This window comes from Lepus europaeus, chromosome 9 (assembly GCF_033115175.1).
Source record: "Lepus europaeus isolate LE1 chromosome 9, mLepTim1.pri, whole genome shotgun sequence".
NCBI lineage: Eukaryota > Metazoa > Chordata > Mammalia > Lagomorpha > Leporidae > Lepus > Lepus europaeus.
In genome coordinates this window covers 25,408,387-25,427,454 of record NC_084835.1, presented here as the reverse complement: position 1 = coordinate 25,427,454, position 19,068 = coordinate 25,408,387, and the positions used below count along the sequence as shown (strand labels likewise).

At 42.1% G+C, this 19,068-nt stretch overlaps 1 protein-coding gene and 1 pseudogene across 1 annotated transcript in view; one reads left to right on the top strand and one right to left on the bottom strand.

The window, feature by feature from the left end:
• DOCK3 (dedicator of cytokinesis 3) overlaps positions 1-19,068 on the bottom strand; it is a 455,873-nt gene that overhangs the window by 35,790 nt on the left and 401,015 nt on the right. The window contains exons 30-36 of the mRNA XM_062199955.1: positions 18,882-18,982; positions 18,549-18,607; positions 16,492-16,640; positions 6,376-6,461; positions 3,503-3,529; positions 3,274-3,369; positions 38-98 (exon numbers count right to left, since the gene is read on the bottom strand). Coding sequence (XP_062055939.1) covers positions 38-98; positions 3,274-3,369; positions 3,503-3,529; positions 6,376-6,461; positions 16,492-16,640; positions 18,549-18,607; positions 18,882-18,982 — 579 coding nt within the window. The remainder of the gene's footprint in view (positions 1-37; positions 99-3,273; positions 3,370-3,502; positions 3,530-6,375; positions 6,462-16,491; positions 16,641-18,548; positions 18,608-18,881; positions 18,983-19,068) is intronic.
• LOC133767387 (small nucleolar RNA U13) lies at positions 2,167-2,267 on the top strand (annotated as a pseudogene).

Below are 19,068 nucleotides of genomic sequence, written 5' to 3'. Positions count from 1 at the left end.
TATAGGACAGAAACTATCCCAATAGGCAGACTCTCACCATCAGGTTAACAGTGCAGCCGATCTTCTTATTCTCTGTTTCTTCTCCTTTCATGCAGTCCCTGGAAAGGAGAGCACAAGTGAACACCAATGACATGAAGTGGCGCCCTGGGACAATACACAGAACTGCAGTGTCACTGGATGTTAGTACAGACTGTACTGTGAGCTCTGCGTGTTGGACTCAAAGGTCCATGTTCAACTGGCCCTGTTTTGGAGGCAGAGTACAGAGCCAGATGCTGTATCAGGGCATTAACTGACACCTATCAATGTCTTTGGCATAGAAGGGTGTGTCATAAAATGGAAAGCCAAACCCTCAAGTTCCCAAGAGGAAGACACAGAGTTCTCCCTAAATGGCAGGTTTCATTTTCTGGGAAAGCGTTCAGCAGAAGCCAAGACTCTCTGCTCCAGGAATCTAGATACAGGATCCTATGACCACAGCAATGATGGCATAGCTGACATGCTCACCATTCAAGTGGCATTTCTCCCTGTAGGCTCCTTCCTGTACACTAGTCTTTGGAACCATCTCTCAGTGGAAGTAGCAGGTCTAGTTCTTTCTTATTCACCTACAGCTTCATCCAGGGCTGGGCTTATTTGTCCCTAGTAGGGTCTGGGTATTGGAGGGGATCATGGCTGGCCTGTGAGAAACAGGACAATAGGTATACTGAGCCTGGATCCTTACCAAGGGAGAGGAGGCTAGCCTAAGCCAAGCTCCTCTGGGAAGAACCAAAGGCCCAGCACAATGAGATGAAGGAGAAAGAGAACCAGACTGGTGAATCTCATACGAAGTGTCCTATCCACACAGCCAGTCAGAGTCCAGTCTTTTCACTGTGTCTCCTTCCATGGGACTCCATACTGTTTTGGAGAAGATCTAGTTTCTTTTTTTGTTTGTTTGTTTGACAGATAAGAGTTAGACAGTGAGAGAGTGAGAGAGTGAGAGAGTGAGAGAGAGAGAGAGAGAGAGAGAGAGAGAGAAAGGTCTTCCTTCTGTTGGTTCATCCCCCAAATGGCCGCTATGGCTGGCGCTGCACCGATCCAAAGCCAGGAGCCAGGTGCTTCCTCCTAGTCACCTTTGCGGGTGCAGGGGCCCAAGCACTTGGGCCATTCTCCACTGCCTTCTTGGGAAACAGCAGAGAGCTGGACTGGAAGAGGAGCAACTGGGACTAGAACCTGGTGCTCATATGGGATGCCGGCGCCGCAGGTGGAGGATTAACAAAGTGAGCCATGGCGCCAGCCCCAAAGATCTAGTTTCTTGTGCTTCTGTATGTTAGCAGCTGTGGGGGAAAGCTGCAGGTCTGTTCGAGGACTAGTAGGGTCAGGGTGGACAGTGTCCTGGTTTTGTTTCAGGGACAGGGACAGGACCCAGTGAGGAACAGCACAGCTAGGAATGAGAAACCCTAAGTCTAGTCTCTGAGCCTCTTGATGGCCATCTGACAAAATGAGTTCTCCCTGCTTCTCCCTGAAACAAAACCAAGACATACTGTTCACTCTGACCCTACTAGCAAATAGTTGATAACAATGACATAGGTCTCTAAAATCTGACATGGAAGGTTTGGGATTCACATAAAAATTAAAGACACTAACACAAAAGTTGAAGAAGTACTCCTCTGATTGTCATTTTTTGCTAATCTAAAATTTAGTCTCATATTCAGTGTGATACTGTGGAATGCAATCTATTGAGTATTTCTATAATCAATACATGTATATTTATACTTTCAACAAGTATTTCTTAACAGCTCTCATGGAACTAAACTGCACTAGAATAAAGAAAAAGATTTCCTTTATTCCTGCATGGCTTTCTCAGCAAGTCCATCTCCTCAATCATCGTTAACCCCTGCACCTGCCAGGGGGTTTGCTCATATACAGGGGATCAGGAAGATAAGGATAAGCTCCCATATTCAAGGAGCTAGCTCTCTTCTGTCACGTGAGGCAAAAATGTGATAAACTGTCATCATCCAGCCAATTATGCTCCTGACTTGGTAAAGCCTCCTTGATGGTAGGTGCAGGGGAGGCTGAGGACCTGATGCAAATGAGTCCTCTGCTATAAAAGAGGTCCCCAGAAATCCAGCTTTGACACTGTAAGGCTCAGAAAGAATGAGCCAAAGCTTTCACAAGCACAGCTGTATGACAGAAAGGGGCTTGTTCTACGCATGATGATTGGGTTGATCACACGGCTGTGTGAGATGTGCCTCCCTCTAAACCTTGTTATGACGCCTCACATGACCCATCTGACATGAAAAAAAAAAAAAAGAAAAGAAAAAAAAGAGAAAGGGGCGTGTTTGAGGTGTAAGCATACTGCTCAGGAAGTGTGCTCTGGACACCTGGGTCTTCTGTACACCAACACCTTCTACTCTACTTTAGCAGCGATTGGAAGTGGCCCAAATGCCTTCATTTCCTGATGCATGGGTAGAAAATGTGCCTCCTTAGTGTCTGTACACTTTACAACACAGAGGAGACAACTATTGCTGGGAGCTGGGTTTTATTTATCATTCTTCAGTACCTTTCTCTAGGCCTCCAAAATGTACTCTTGGCAGAAAGAATAATTTAGGCTTAAGTGGGAGTTTTATTGTTACTTTTAGAATAATTTAAAAGCCATAGGACTGAGAAGACAAGCTTTCGTGAAAAATCTCTAATTCTACATGGACTCTGAAGATTGAACAAACATAACATAAAGATCTCTGTGCTCACAGGTGCTTTTCTCTAATCTGCTCATGGCCAGGAACAGGGAACAGAAATAAACTGACTTCAGGAAAGAATTAGGCATGGAAAAGTGAAAACACCAATCCCTGGAAAAGCCAACTGAAAGTCCTCCTGGGTTATACTTCTGTGACATTTCCATGCTCAGCTTCCATGCAGATTCACTAAATATCATCTAGTTTCCTTCCGTACTCTGGAGATAGCTTTCCTCTTCCTGCACTGCTATGCCCATTCTCCCGAGCCTTGACTTTTCTGGCTGGAAAGCCAGATGGCTGAATGTCCCTGGGATGCTTCCTAGGGATGCATGTGCCCATATCTTAGGACAGGGAGTAGAGCAGTCTTAGAAAGCCTTAGCCTACCCTGGGAGAAGGCTCTCTCTTTTCTTGTTCTTGGTCATCTTAATGACTAGTGAGGATATCCAACAACAGAACAGTTTTCCTTAAGAAAGGCACATGATCTGTTAAAGTCAGGGGAATGCCCTTGCTGGAAAGAGAATCCTGACCAGTGAAGATGAAGATGTTAGGCAGGTGTCTGAGAAAATACCTGTAGTCAAGAAGGCGTTCCATGAGGCGGGTGACTGAGGTCACAAAGGAAATGCCAGTTTCACGCCATGTTTCCTGTTCAACCTTCTCCAGGAGGCTATGGGAAGAGGGGAAGAGAAAAAAAAACCCCATAATTTGTAAGCCTTTCCTGGATACAACAGTGAGGTCTGAGAGCCCTTGGGGACTGTGATGGGTCTGGAGACAGCAGACTTACCACACTGCAGTCTTACCTGGGGTAGGGCCCAAACAGCTGGGTTCTACTCCATGCAGCAGAAAGCAAAGACAAGGAGGTTACTGAACTGACAGCAACAAACACATCTCCCATTTCCCTGTACAAGTTGCTATGGAAGCCACTGAGGCAGAGTTGAGGAAGCAGTTAAAAGCTTCAGACTCCTTATGTGTATGTTGTGAATTCTGTTCTGAAGATGCAGCTGTGTAAGAGCCCACCGAGGGATAAGCCTGGTTTTGCCAGATGGCTGACTGCTCCTATCACTACCCAGAGCCATCCTCAACAAACATGCAAACTAATCTTTTTATGTAAACCAAGAGAAGGAGTCCCACCAGCCTGAGGGTTCCAGCCTGAGGGCGAGTGACTATATCCAGGAGCTGTACCTAGCCATCCCCACTGTAAGGGATGCTCCTGAGACCTTTGGAGAGCTTCTGGCTTCTCTCAAAATCCAGGCTTCTGAGACCCTCTGCTATGCTATAGGTTTTTTATAGAGGACAATGAACTAAATTCTTTGTGCTTGTTCTAGTAATGAGCCCAGATCCAAATCTCACTCCACACAACTTATTCCTGAACACTTTCTGTACTGTTTCTTGCTCTTTAAGGTCATGAGAGTCAGCTGGAGAGAGACAGGCCTAGCTGAGTACCCTGAACTAGGGACTCAAACCCTCAGCACGGCTGCTGTTGATACTACTGCTATGACAACAACTGTCACCATGCACAAGCAAGCACCTGGGCCAGGCCTTCTGGGAAAGAGGCTTCCCATGTGACTTATTCGGTTAGAGACAGAAGGCAAGACCAGGTAAGACCACTGACCCTGGCCTTCATGTAGTGTGGATAAAGCCACTGTACAAGCATTTCTCAAACTGTATTCTGAACAACTCTGCTATATGTTCTTTGAGCCCACATCATGGGAAACCTTCCTTTTGGAGATTTTTCATACCCTCTTGCACATTAAAGGCTTTGAGAAGTCCTACAAAAAAATAAGCTTGTTCAATTTTGCTTAATTGAATCTTTTCTAAACTAATTAGTTCATAATCCACTTAAAATTTAAAAAGTTTTATTTAATCATTTATTTGAGAGGCGGAGGGAACGAGAGGTGAGGGAGGGAGGGGGAGAGAGATAGATACATACACACAGAGGGAAAGAGAGAGAGAAAGAGAGAGAGGGGGAGGGAGGGAGGGAAAGAGAGAGAGAGAGAGAGAGAGGAAGAGGGAGAGAGAGAGGGAGAGGGGTTGGGGAAGAGGGAGAGGGAGAGAGAGAGACCATACAAAAAAGGTACTTTCATCCCCAAATGCCTGCAAGGCCTGGGACAGGGCCTACAGGAACCATGAAGGCAAGACAGATCTCTTATGAGGTTCCAGGAACTCTTCAGTTACTTTAGCCATCACTGCTGCCTCCCAGGGTCTGCAGGAAGCTGGAATCAGGAGTTGGAGCTGGGAACTACACTCTGGTACTATGATGTGAGATGAGGCCATCTTAACCCCTAGGCTGAACAACCACCCTTCACTTTTTTAAGGCATACCTACAAACATCTTCCTAAAGCACAAATTGGGAAACACTGTTCCATGTTATCAGTGATTCTCAATTTTCAGTGATATCAGAAGAGTTTATGAATAATATTTGGTCATATAAATAGTAATTGTGGGTTATTTTTGAACTTCTTTTGTAGTAAAGTCATTTGTTGGTGGTCAAGGGAGAGATTTCTCTGCCTTGTTTCAATTAGAAGCATGTTCAGCTAAAATAGATATATTGAACAATAGATTCATTTTCACAAATTGTAATTATCTAAATTTCAATAAGTTTACATTTTATCTCATAACTCATCAAGGAACAAAATGGGTACGATACAGCAGAGAGATTCTCCCCTCTTGACACTGGAAGATCTGGATCTTTCTTCCAAAGCTGCTTCTTACTGGTCACATTACTGAGGGCTCACAAGCACTTCCCTGTGCCTAATTTCATCATCTCAAGAGTGGGAAGGAGGATGATCTTCACCCTGCCCACCCCACAGATGTTTTGTGAGTATAAAACAAGAAGTGTTAATACATATTGTACACACTGAAGTTCTAAGCAAACACACAGAAAAAATGAATTAAAGGTTTGTTTTGTTTTCAAAGTGGTACTAAAAGAAACAAAAACTCTCAGAGCTAGAAATGATGAGTGAGATGGGATGGTACTCCAGAGTTGTAAATGTCTATGATTTGATTTTTTCAGGAAGACAAAACAGCAACATCACTCTCTGCTTGGGAGGCAACAGTTCCCTTGAAGTCCTCCTCTGGTCATAGCCCCATGGCAAGTCCTGGAAGGTCTCCTGACGTTCATAAGCTCAAGAAAGAAATCTCGGAATGGTGGGGTTGGGAGAACCTCAATGTCATTTAGCACAATCACCTCAGTTCACACAAGGGGAAACAATCCTGGAGAGGAGATGACTTGTTCAAGAGCTTCCTATAGTGTTTTTCAAGCTGGCTGTAATATCTTACCAAGCAGAGAAAATACAGGAAAATCTTCCAAAGGAAGATTTGTTTTCCCTCCCAGAAATCCTAGCTCTAGGCCCAAAACTGATTGTGTCCCATCAGCTATTTGCCTGACTGGATGCAGTGCTTGCTATGAAGACACAAGATGATCCTCTGTCAGCAAATCCAGGAGCTCACTAATTACTCGTCTCCATTTTTTCAGATGACTATGGTTACATCTGAGAGCTTGCTTTCTTGTTGACAGAGGTAAGTGTTACTACCACCAGCAATAACCTGGATCTCTCTTGATATCCTAATTCTGAAGCCTGCTCAGTGCAGTCTTCACTTCTATCCTTGGTTGGCACCCTTCACCCACCTTCCCACCCCTAAATGTGGGATGCCTGGGGCTGAAGCAGCTTACAGCAGGCCGAAGAGCTCCCTGTAGCTCTCGTCACCTTTCCCTTCCGACACCATGCTGTCTAGCTTGTCAATCAGCTCAGCCTCCACCTAGAAGGAAGCAGAAATATTGTCAACCTGAGCTCACCTCAGATGAAGAATCAGAAATCCAGTTCCCATCACAGGTGAGGATGGTGGAAAACTGCTTCTTGATTTTGATCTTGTTTCAAAAATGTGCCAGGGAAGACAGGATCTCATTTATAGCACCAAGAGACCACGCCATCTCCCCCAGTCAGGAAGGCATCTCACTCTCTTGGTTTAAAGATAGGGGATTTAAATGTCTCACGTACTCTTTTCTCAATCTAAGGACAAAAGGCAAGGATTTTCTTTTTCTTAAAGATGTATTAATTTACTTGAAAGTCAGAATTACACACGGGGGTGGGGAGGGGAGAGAGGGTAGGGAGCTTCCATCTGCTGGTTCACTCCCCAACTGGCCGCAACGGCTGGAGCTGCACCGATCTGAAGCCAGGAGCCACGAGCTTCTTCTGGGTCTCCCATGTGGGTGCAAGGGCCCAAGGACTTGGGCCATCTTCTACTGCTTTCCCAGGCCATAGCAGAGAGCTGGATCAGAAGTGGAGCATCTGGGTCTCGAACTGGCGCCCATCTGGGATGCCGGCACTTCAGGTCAGGGTGTTAACCTGCTGTGCCACAGCGGCGGCCCAAGGTAAAGATTTTCTGGAGAGAAAATTATTTTGGCTCCAAAACAGGCCTTTGTCAAGCATTTTTTTTTCTTAAAAAATATCCATTCAAAAGAACGTGTATGTGTAAAACACACATGTTAGAACTTCACCTTAAATCCAGCTAGTCAAAAAGCAAGTTTGATAGGGGGACTGGTCCTCAATTCAGGATAATAGTTTCTGCTGCTTGTGTTCACAGGACCTGACACCCTTGAGGCTGCTATCCCTTCCACTGCCCTATTATTGGCCTCCTTGCATTTATTATTGATACTTAAATCATCAGGAAAAACATCAGTTTCTATTCCAGATCTGCAAGGCACAAAGCAGTGTTTGGTCACTTATCTAATAGGCATCACCAACCTTCCTCTGAGATGAGAAATTAGTTATAAATGATGTGAGATAAAAGTTTTAACCCTTCATTAGAACTTTTTTTTTAGAAACCTTTTATTTAATGCATACAAATTTCATAAGTACAACTTGAGGAATACAGTGATTCTCCCCACCATACCTGCCCTTCCATCCCCACTTCCATCCTACTTCCTCCTCCCTCTCCCATTCCTGGTCCCATTCTCCATTAAGATTCGCTTTCAATTAACTTTAGTAATTATTTTATTTTATTTTATTTGAAGTGAAAGAGTTACAGAGAGGTAGAGAGAGAGAGAAAGAGAGATCTTCCATCCACTAGTTCACTCCCCAGATGGCTGCAACGGCTGGAGCTGCGCCACTCTGAAGCCAGGAGCTTCTTCCAGGTCTCCCACGCGGGTGCAGGGGCCCAAGGACTCGGGCTATCTTCTACTGCTTTCCCAGGCCATAGCAGAGAGCTGGACTGGAAGAGGAGCCGCCGGGACTAGAACCGGTGCCCATATGGGATGCCGGTGTTTCAGGCCAGGGCCTTAACCTGCTGTGCCACAGCGCCAGCCTCTTTTCAATTAATTTTATACACAGAAGACCAACGCTACACTAAGTAAAGATTTCAACAATCTGCACACACACACACACACACACAAAATACAAAAAACTGTTTGAGGGCCAGTGCTGTGGTTCAACAGGCTAATCCTCCACCTAGCGGCGCTGGCACGCCAGGTTCTAGTCCCGGTGGGGGCGCCGGATTCTGTCCCAGTTGCCCCTCTTCCAAGCCAGCTCTCTGCTGTGGCCCGGGAGTGCAGTGGAGGATGGCCCAAGTGCTTGGGCCCTGCACCCCATGGGAGACCAGGAGAAGCACCTGGCTCCTGCCTTTGTGGCCTGCGGTGTGCCGGCCACAGCGCGCTGGTGGCGGCGGCCATTGGAGGGTGAACCAACGGCAAAGGAAGACCTTTCTCTCTGTCTCTCTCTCTCACTGTCCACTCTGTTTGTCAAAAATTAAAAAAAAAAACTGTTTGAGAATAAGATTTACAGTTAACTCAGTACAACTCCTTGGGGATAGAGGTCCTGCATGGGGAGTAAGTGTACAATGACCTCTGTTGTTAATTTAACAATTAACACTCTTATGTATGATATCAGTGGATCAACCAACACTCTTGACATGAGCTGTGAAGGCTATGGAAGCCTTTTGGGACCACATTCTCCGTCAGTATTTAGACAAGGCTATAAGCAAAGTGGAAGTTCTCTCCTCCCTTCAGAGAAAAGTGTATCTTTCTTTAATGGCCCCTTCTTTCCACTGGGATCTCACTAGAGATCCTTCATGTAGGATACTGCCACAGTGTCTTGGCTTTCCATGCCTGAAATGCTCTCATGGGCTTTTGAGCCAGACGAGAATGCCTTAAGGGCTGATTCAAAGGTCAGAGCACTGTTAGAGTGGTTGTTGTTCTATGAGTCTGCTGTGTGAACTACTTCCCATGTTGGATCATTCTCTCCTTTTTAATTCTAACTATTGTTATTACCAGACACTTGATCTTATTTATATGATCCCATTAACACTTAATCCTATCTATATGATCAATTTAACACTTAATGTGATCACTTTAACACTTAAAATGGCATTATTACCACCCAGCTTAATGAGATTTGGAGTCCCATGGCAAGTTTTTAGCTGTACCCTTAGAAGTAAGTCCGTAGGAATGTATGCAGAACTATACAGTGTCACAATTACAACCTTACTACTCCTTCTCTTATTCCTACTCTTATTTTTTACTGGGATCTACTTTCTTTCTTTCTTTCTTTTTTTTTTTTGACAGGCAGAGTGGACAGTGAGAGAGAGAGACAGAGAGAAAGGTCTTGCTTCTCCGTTGGCTCACCCCCCAATGGCAGCTGCGGCCAGTGCACTGCGCTGATCCGAAGCCAGGAGCCAGGTTCTTCTCTGGTCTCCCATGTGGGTGCAGGGCCCAAGGACTTGGGCCATCCTCCACTGCACTCCCGGGCCACAGCAGAGAGCTGGACTGGAAGAGGAGCAACCAGGACAGAATCCGGCACCCCAACCAGGACTAGAACCTGGTGTGCCGGTGCCACAGGTGGAGGATTAGCCTATTGAGCTGAGGTGCCAGCCTGGGATCTACTTTCAATTGACTTTATACACATATGATTAATTCTGTGTTAGGTAAAGAGTTCAACCAATAGTATTAAGAAGGAAAAAAGCAAAAGAAAACAAAACAAAACTGTTCCTCAACAGTCAAGACAAGGGCTGTTCAAGTCATTGCTTCTCAAAGTGTTAATTTCACTTCTAAAGGTTTCCTTTTAGGTGCTCTATTAGTTATCACAGGTCAGGGAGAATAGATGGTATTGATCCCTTTGGGACTGGCTTATTTCATTAAGTATGATGTTTTCCAGATTCATCCATTTTGCTGCAAACGAACAAATTTTATTTTACTTTTTTTACTGCTGTGTAGTATTCCAGTACATATCCCATAATTTCTTTATCCAGTTTTCCGATGATGGACATTTAGGTTGATTCCACATCTTAGCTATTGTGAATTGAGCTGAAATAAACAGGGATGTGTAGATAACTCTTATATTTGCTGATTTCATTTCCCCTGGGTAAATACCCAGGAGTGAGATGGCTGGGTCATATGGTAGGACTATATTCATATTTCTGAGGTATCTCCAAACTGTCTTCCATAGTGGTTTTACCAGTTTACATCCCAGCAACGGTGGATTAGGGTACCTTTTTCCCCACATCCTTGCCAACGGTTGTTGTTTGCTGATTTCTGTATGAAACCTCATTGTGGTTTTGATTTGCAGTTCCCTGACAGCTAGTGATAGTGAACGTTTTTTCATGTGTCTGTTGGCCATGATTTCCTCTTTTGAAAAATGTCTCTTTAAGCCCTTTGCCCTCTGATTAACTGGGTTGTTTGTTTTGTTGTTGTTGAATTTCTTGATCTCTTTGTAGATTCTGGTTATTAATCCTTTATCAGCTGCATAGTTTGCAAATAATTTCTCCCATTCTGTTAGTTGCCTCTTCACTTTTCTGTTTCTTTCGCAGTACAGAAACTTCTCAATTTATGTAATCCCATTTGTTAATTTTGGCTTTGATTGTCTGTGCCTCTGGAGTTTTTTTCTAGGAACTCTTTGCCTGTGCCAATGTCTTGCAGGGTTTTCCCAATATTCTCTAATAATTTGATGGTGTCACATCATAGATTTAGATCTTTAATCCATGTTGAGTGGATTTTTGTGTAAGATGTAAGGTAGGGGTCCTGCTTAATACTTCTGCAGGTGGAAATCCAGTTTCCCCAGCACCATTTGTTGAAGAAACTGTCCTTATTCCATGGATTGGTTTTAGCTCCTTGATCAAATATAAGTTGGTTGTAGATGTTTGGATTGGTTTCTGGTGTTTCTATTCGTCTATCCATCTGTTTTTGTACCAGTATAGGCTGTTTTGATTATAACTGCCCTGTAGTATGTCTTGAAATCTGGTATTGTGATGCCTATAGCTTTGTTTTTGTTGTGTAAGATTGCTTTAGCTATTCAAAATCTCCTGTGCCTCCATATGAATTTCAGCATCATTTTTTCTAGATCTGAAAATGTCCTTGGTATCTTGACTGGTATCACATTGCATCTGTAAATTGCTTTACATGTCAATGGACATATTGATTCTTCCAATCCATGAACATGGAAGATTTTTCCTTTTTTTTTTTGGTATCTTCTTCTATTTCTTTCTTTAATGTTTTGTAATTCTCATTGCAGAGATGTTTGACATTGTTGGTTAAATTTATTCCAAAGTATTTAATTTGCTTTTGTAGTTATTGTGAATGGGATTGATTTTGGAAGTTCTTTCTCAGCCACAGCACTGTCTGTGTATACAAAGGTGGTTAATTTTTGTGTACTGACTTAATACTGCCACTTTACCAACTCTTCTATGAGTTCCAATAGTTTCTTGGTGGAGTCTTTTGCATCCCCTATATACACAGAATTATGTTATCTGCAAATAGGGATAGTTTGACTTCCCCTTTCTCAATTTGAATCCCTTTGATTTCTTTTTCTTGCCTAATGGATCTGGCTAAAACTTCCAGGACTATACTGGATAGCAATGGTGAGTGGGCATCCTTGTCTGGTTCCAAATCTCAGTGGAAATGCTTCCAACTTTTCCCTATTCAATAGGATGCTGGCCATGGGTTTGTCATAAACTGCCTTAATTGTGTTGAGGAATGTTCCTTCTAAACCCAATTTAATTAGTTTTCTTCATGAAAGGGTGTTATATTTTATCAAATGCTTTCTCTGCATCTATTGAGATAATTGTATGGTTTTTGTTCTTCAGTTTATTAATGTGATGCATCACATTGATTGATTTGCATATGTTGAAACATTCCTACATACCAGGGATAAATCTCACTTGGTTCGGATGAATGATCTTTCTGATGTGTTGTTGGATTCGACTGGCCAGAATTTTGTTAAGGATTTTTGCATCTATGTTCATCAGGGAAACTGGTCTGTATTTCTCTTTCTCTGTTATGCCTTTTCTAGGTTTGGGAATTAAGGTGATGCTGGCTTCATAGAAAGAATTTGGAGGATTCCCTCCCTTTCAATTGTTTTGAATAACTTGAGAACTGTAGTTAGTTCTTTAAATGTCTGGTAGAATTCAGCAGTCAAACCATCTGGTCCCTGGGCTTTTCTTTGTTGGGAGGATCTTTATTACTGATTCAATTTCCATCTTAGTAATGGGTCTGTTTAGGTTTTCTATTTCTTCATAGCTCAATTTAGGCAGGTTGTATGTGTCCAAGAATCCATCCAATTCTGGGTTTCCCAGTTTGTTGGCATATGGCTCTTCGTAGTAGTTTCTGATGATTCTTTTTATTTCTGTGTTGTTTGTTGTTACACTTCCTTTTTCATCTCTAATTTATTGATTTGGATCTTCTCTCTCCATTTTTTTGGTTAGTTGGGCCAATGATGTGTCAATATAGTGTTCCTTCAAAAAACCAGCTTTTCGTTTTGCTGATTTTTTATTTTTTGCTTCAGCTTTGTTTATTTCTTCTCTAATTTTAATTATTTCTTTTCTCCTGCTAGTTTTGGGTTGCCAACACTGCAGGTGGAGGCTTTACCCGCTGTGCCACAGTGCTGGCCCCAACAAACCCAATTTTTAAAACTAGGAGCCAAGCCATATAAGGGAATACCATGTAGTCTCTGAACCAGCAGCGTACTATAGAGGAGGATTAACTGACGTGAAGTAGTAGTCAAGGAGTCGGTGCTGTGGTGTAGCTTGTAAAGCTGCCATCTGCGGTGCCAGCATCCCATATGCCTTCCAGTTCAAGTCCCTGCTGCTTTACTTTTTTTTGTTTGTTTGTTTGTTTTGACAGGCAGAGTGGACAGTGAGAGAGAGACAGAGAGAAAGGTCTTCCTTTTGCTGTTGGTTCACCCTCCAATGGCCGCCGCGGTAGGCGCGCTGCGGCCGGCGCACCGTGATGATCCGATGGCAGGAGCCAGGTGCTTATCCTGGTCTCCCATGGGGTGCAGGGCCCAAGCACTTGGGGCATCCTCCACTGCCTTCCCGGGCCACAGCAGAGAGCTGGACTGGAAGAGGAGCAACCAGGACAGAATCCGGCGCCCCGACCAGGACTAGAACCTGGTGTGCTGGTGCCGCAGGCAGAGGATTAGCCAAGTGAGCCATGGCGCCGGCTGCTGCTTCACTTCTAATCTAGCTCTCTGCTATGGCCTGGGAAAGCAGTAGAAAATGGCCCAAGTCCTTGGGTCCCTGCACCTGCATGGGAAGTCTGGAAGAAGCTCCTGGCTCCTGGCTTCAGATCAATGCAGCTCCAGCTGTTTGCGGCCATCTGGGGAGTGAACCAGTGGATGGAAGACCTCTCTCTGTGCCTTTCCTTCTCTCTCTGTGTAACTCTTTCAAGTAAATAAATAATTTTTTTTAAAAAAAGAAGTAGTCATGATAAGTTGTAACCCAAAAAAGGGGATGAAAAAACCAACACCTTCAACAATTTTTTTTAAATTAAACAAAGTGTATGTACTGGAAAAAAGCCAAATGAAGACAAAAACTACCCCTTCCAGTTAATAATAATAGTATTATGGGTTAAACTTTTTATTATAGCTTATTTGAATTTTTAATTTCCCACACTAAATATTGTTTTTATAATTAGAAAAAGTATTTTTAGTAGGCAGTAAGCATCAGGGAGGTAGTTAACAGAGACAAAGCAGTAGAAAGAACAATCATATTCAAGACCAAAATGTCATTGGATTCTGCTGTTTAGAAGGTTTTGAATCACCTTCAAGAGAACAGTTTCAACAAATACGGGTGTTGATTATATGCTAGCCTGAATTGACAGGGGGGTGGAAAGTGGAAACTGGGGTGATTAAAAGATCAAATACTTTTAATGTATTTGATGGCAAAGGGAGGCAACACTAGTATTTTTTCTAACAAAGGGATTTTACTGGATATTAGTTAGCTATTCATGACAGTCTTAGTGGTGAACACAATTCATGATCTGAGTCTTGAAATGTGAGCCCCAACTTAGTCTTCCACACAGTGAAACTTCTTCATGCAGTGTTTGTAACAGAATTCAGCCCAGCTCCTGGTTTAGTAGACTCAAGCTGACCCACACTTCAGTTGTTTAGGTGCAAAAAATTTTAACTCCATGCATTGTTTATTTGTAATAGGTATTATCATGAACTATCTGAAGACCCTTAACATGCAAAGATTTTAATTTTTTCACCAAAATTAACCTATTTTTAATACTACTTTTTATGAATTTTTGATGCAGTCTCATTTTATGGAGTACACTGTGCTTGATGTTTTGATATATGTATACATTGAGGAATGACTGAATCAAGATAATTTAACATATTGCCTCACCTACTAATTTTTTTGTGAGAACATTTAAAATCTTATCTTTCAGCAGGTTTGAAATACACATTATTAACTAAGCCACCATCTTGTGCAACAGATCAGTAAAGCTTACTACTCATGTCTTACTGAAGCTTTAGATTCTTTGATGGTCAATTGATTGTTTTTGATGGTACAAAGAAAAATCAGGGAGAAAAGGATAGTCTTTTCAACAAAAGGTGCTGGAACAACTACGTCTATCTATGCAAAAACAAATACTTCATACCTTATACAAAAATTAACTCAATATAGATCTAAATTTAAAATGTGAAACTATAAATCTCCTAGAAGAAAACATAGGAAAACAGTTTTTGTGGCCACAGGTTAGGAAAAGAGTTCTTAGATTTGACCCTAAAAGCATAATCCATAAAAGAAAAACAGTGATGTAATGAACTTCATAAAAGCCTGTAAATTTTGTTTTGTAAAAGATGCTATTTACTAAATAGAAAGAAAAGCTAAAGACTTGGAGAAAATATTTATAAATCATTTATTCAACAAAGGGCTTATAAACAAAAGATACAAAGAATCCTTCAAAAACTTAACAATATCAAGAAATAAACAACCCAACTGAATATGAAAACAGTTTTGAATAATTGTTTTACCAAAGAAATGTCAGTAAGGTAAATAAGCACACAAGAAGATGCTCAGTGTCATTAGGGAATTGGAACTTAAAAACTCAATGATATACAACAACTTACCTATTAGAATAGATAAACAGAAAACAGTAAATATTTGTCCATATATGGAGTAAATGGAATTCTCACATACTGCTGCTGGAACTTCCAAGTGGAGTAGCCATTTTGGAAAAAGTTTTGTAGCCTTTGGTTTTTAGCTTACACAGCTAAATATAATTTATCACAAGATCCATTAATCTTATTCTTAGGTATTCACCCAAGAAAAATAAAAGTTTACATTAATATAAAAACCCATAAATAAATGATTTTAGTAGCTTTATTCACAACCATCAAAAGTAGAAATAATCTAAATGTCTTCCAAATGATTTCTGAACAAACTAAAGACTACTCAGCAATAGAAAAACTGATATATGCCAAAACATGGACAAAACTCTCAAAGTATTATGCTAAGTGAAAGAACAATCTCAAAGGTTACGTTCTGCTTGGTTGAAACTACATGGTATTCTGTAAAAGGCACTCTGGAATGATGGAGACTAGATCAGTGGTTGAATTGGCTAAGCACAGGGGAAGGGTTTGACTACAAAAGGACAGCAAAATAGAACTTCTTAGAAATTAAAAAAAAAATCTTGATTGTGGTGGTGATTACATGACTGTATGTATTTTCTAAAACTGATAGAGCTAAATAAAAAAGATTGAATTTTACTCCATGTAAGCTTTAAAGTAAATAAATAAATAGTTAAAATTATTGTTCTTTTCCTCATTATTACAGTCACCTGTTTTGAGATCACTGGTTTATTCCAGAATCACAGGGTCAGGAAGGATCTTAGTGGGGAACTGGCACAATTCCCAACCCAATGCAGAAGTTTCCCTTGGAGAATTTCTAGAAACTTCTGTTTCAGGACCACCACCAAAAAGAGGAACTCCCCATCTTTCAAAGCAGGTCAGCTCACAGTAGACAGTTTCTGCTGCTAGCAAGTTGTTTATTTAATTAGCTAAAATTGGCTTCCCTACTACTACCTCCTACTGATCTTAGTATTATGTCCTGTAGCTGCCTTAGTGGTGGCAGAAGAGCTGCACCAGAGGGACAGCCTGAAGATTCTTAGTCAGATGTCAAGGTTCTTACATCTCCTGGACCCATCCCTCTGCACAGTCTCTGACATTCTGGGCTACCCTGAGTCATGAAAAGTCATCTGGTGTGGGCTCCAGCCCTAGAAATGCCTAGATCATGAAGCAGAAGAGGACAGCATGTTCCCAGAGCTCTCTCCTGAACGAAATGTGGTTAGTTTCAGTCATTTTCTCCTTGATGAGAAAGTTCCTTTTACATGGTGGTGCTCATCCCTTTCCTCTGACTCCTCTGGTATTCAACATTATGAAGAAAATCTACAAATTAATTCTGGCCAGCAAGTAAGGGAAAAACCACTGGAACCATGCTTGGCCATTTGACCACCTGCCTAAGCAGAAGGTGTTCACATAGAGGACAGCATCTTGGACAACGCCAACTTTTGTCTTACCTGTTTGAAGTTGCCATTTTTCCTCTGTTCCCAGTCCATCATGTCATGAAAGATGGGAATCATAATATTCCGCACTTCTGGTTGGGGAACCAGTGTCACACCCAGGAAAGGACCAATCATTCCCGGAATAAAGTGGATCTTATGTTCACCTGAACAACAAAACCCAACAGATACTTGTTTATGACTGCGTTGCTGCTTCCATAGAAGCTTCCCAAGTGGGATGTATATACTATGATCTGTACTGGGAGATTCAGAGAGAAAAGTAAGCTTTTGCTTAAAGTTTTTAAAATCTTTCCCCTTCTCAGTTTTATAGAGCTCACGGATAAAATTAGTCCAGTCCAGTTAAAACAAATCTTTAAAAAAGCATAAAACTGTTTTCTTGAAGAATTTCCTGGGAGGTTCTACAAAGTACCCTAAAATCTCCCTGAGGTCAAGAAACACAGTTTGCTATTACAGACAGAATGTGATTTTGGAGTAACTTGTGGTAGGTTCAGATGGTCTACTCACAGTGTTTAGTAAGGAAAATCATGTATTTGTCCTTAAATACCATTCACTTCCACTGGGGTTTCTGCCTCTAGCCCAGACACATTTAAGTAACGAGGATATCACTTAAACGACAGTGCATCCAGCTACCAGAGGTGAAGTCTATGAGCGTCTTCACTGAATGCCAAAGAGGTCTTTTCTGAGTTAGCTGGGGCTGCCTGCAGAGCCCTATACCCTGATGTGCTGGTTTAGAGACAACAGCCTCTTTGCCCATCCTCATCCCGTCTTCACACAGTATTCCTGATGATCGTTCTACACCGACTCAGATCAGACCAGCTCACTCCTTAACTTCCTTAATGAGGTGTTTCCATGGGAAGTGAGTAATTAAGGTTTTCCTCTGACTGGTCTGCCACTTGGGGAGTGTTTCCAGAAGCTAGGGCCACTTCTTGGGACCATAGGACAGACTCTTTGTTGCAATGGCGAAAAAGAATGAACCATCCTCAGTACTCTGTTTTCAGTCTTCAGAGACTTAAGAAAGAGGGCTTTGCAATGACTGCTGCAGCCAAATAAAACTAGAGACAGGATAATGTAATTTATACCAAAAGTAATGTGACAAGAATGGCTTTCTTAGGCCAGATCTAGCAGATCTTGGTATAGCTGCCAGTGTCATATTCTGATAATTTCAGAATCAACTTGAGAGTTAAAATGTATATCCAAACTATGCTGGATGCAAGGAATAAGAGTCCTGAAGCTGGAAGATCTGCTTTGGGTAACACATCCAGCCTTAGTAATGGCAGGAGCATCTTGCTTTCTGCCTCTAAGTTAGTGGCAGAGATGGTTAACAGAGGACTGTAAAATTTTATGACTATATTCTTTTGGCTTCAGAACCATGAACTTAGCTAAAAGCAGACTTCACTTGAAATAGTAACATCAGCTTCTATAGCATCCTTTAGGTCACTCAGAATCCTACAGTATCACAGCCAGTCACCAGGGCACCCCAGGATTCTACCCAAAACAACAATCTGACCAACTTAGATTCAAAGAAGTGGATATGGAAGAAGCTGTGGAAAGAAAGGAGGCCAAAATCAATCTCACTCAGAGGCTAAAATTCACTTATCTATTCCTTCATTCAGTTGGTGCTGGGCACCAGAAATCGAAGAAGTAGACTCATAACTGTCCTTCTTTGTGTCCTGGGCATCTCTAAAAATCTATGGTTTTGAGCCTGTAACACCCAGACTGGGACATGACGAACGGAGAGGATCTTACGGGTATGGGCTCAAGCCAGAAAAAAGCATTAGAGTGCTCATCTCCTTTTTTTCCTCTTGGACTTTAGTTTACAAAAAAAGGGATTGTGCATATGTGTTACTGGGGTCTTATTTCTTAGCCAAATTCTCCTGCTAAGAGCTTTATGTGCATGTGCTACACCATCCATCTGAGGTGTTATGTTAAAGATATATACGGATTCCTCGGGTCTGGATTAACACTCAAAAAGCCTGGGGGGATGCTACTAGTCTTGTTACTTTTTATTTGGCAATGCAATATGTGGAAGAGAGGAACAGGAAGAAAAGACCTACCCAAATTCTGCCACATGCTGAACAGTTCATAAGCCATCATCACACGCATGTCCCCATACCTGGGAACAGTAACACAGGAGCCAACTGTTAGTGGAAGAAGGTTTAGAAAGACAGGGCTGCAAACCTGAGGAGGCCAGTACTTCAGCACTGCTTGTTTAAATGCTTCTCAAAATGTTAAGCCATTTGGCTCTTGAATAAACTCTCACACATGGCCCCTTGGGAAACTACGCAGGTGAGAATCTTGTGGACTTCTGAAGGAACCCTCTCATGGAAACAGTCCTGCCAGGGTGAGTGGTAGGGCAGTGAACGGTGAATAGGAGACATCTGTCTTACTTATCTAGAATCTTCTTCCTCTTGGCTGAAGTAATGATTTCTAGCTGAAGGCTTGGCTGATTTATGAACAGAACTGCCAGGCTAAAATAAGAATTCCACACCTAGGGAGACAGAGACAAAAGAAACAGGACAGCCTGAGTTACATGCAGGGAAAGTTACTAAATACATGTATTTAGTATAGAATTCA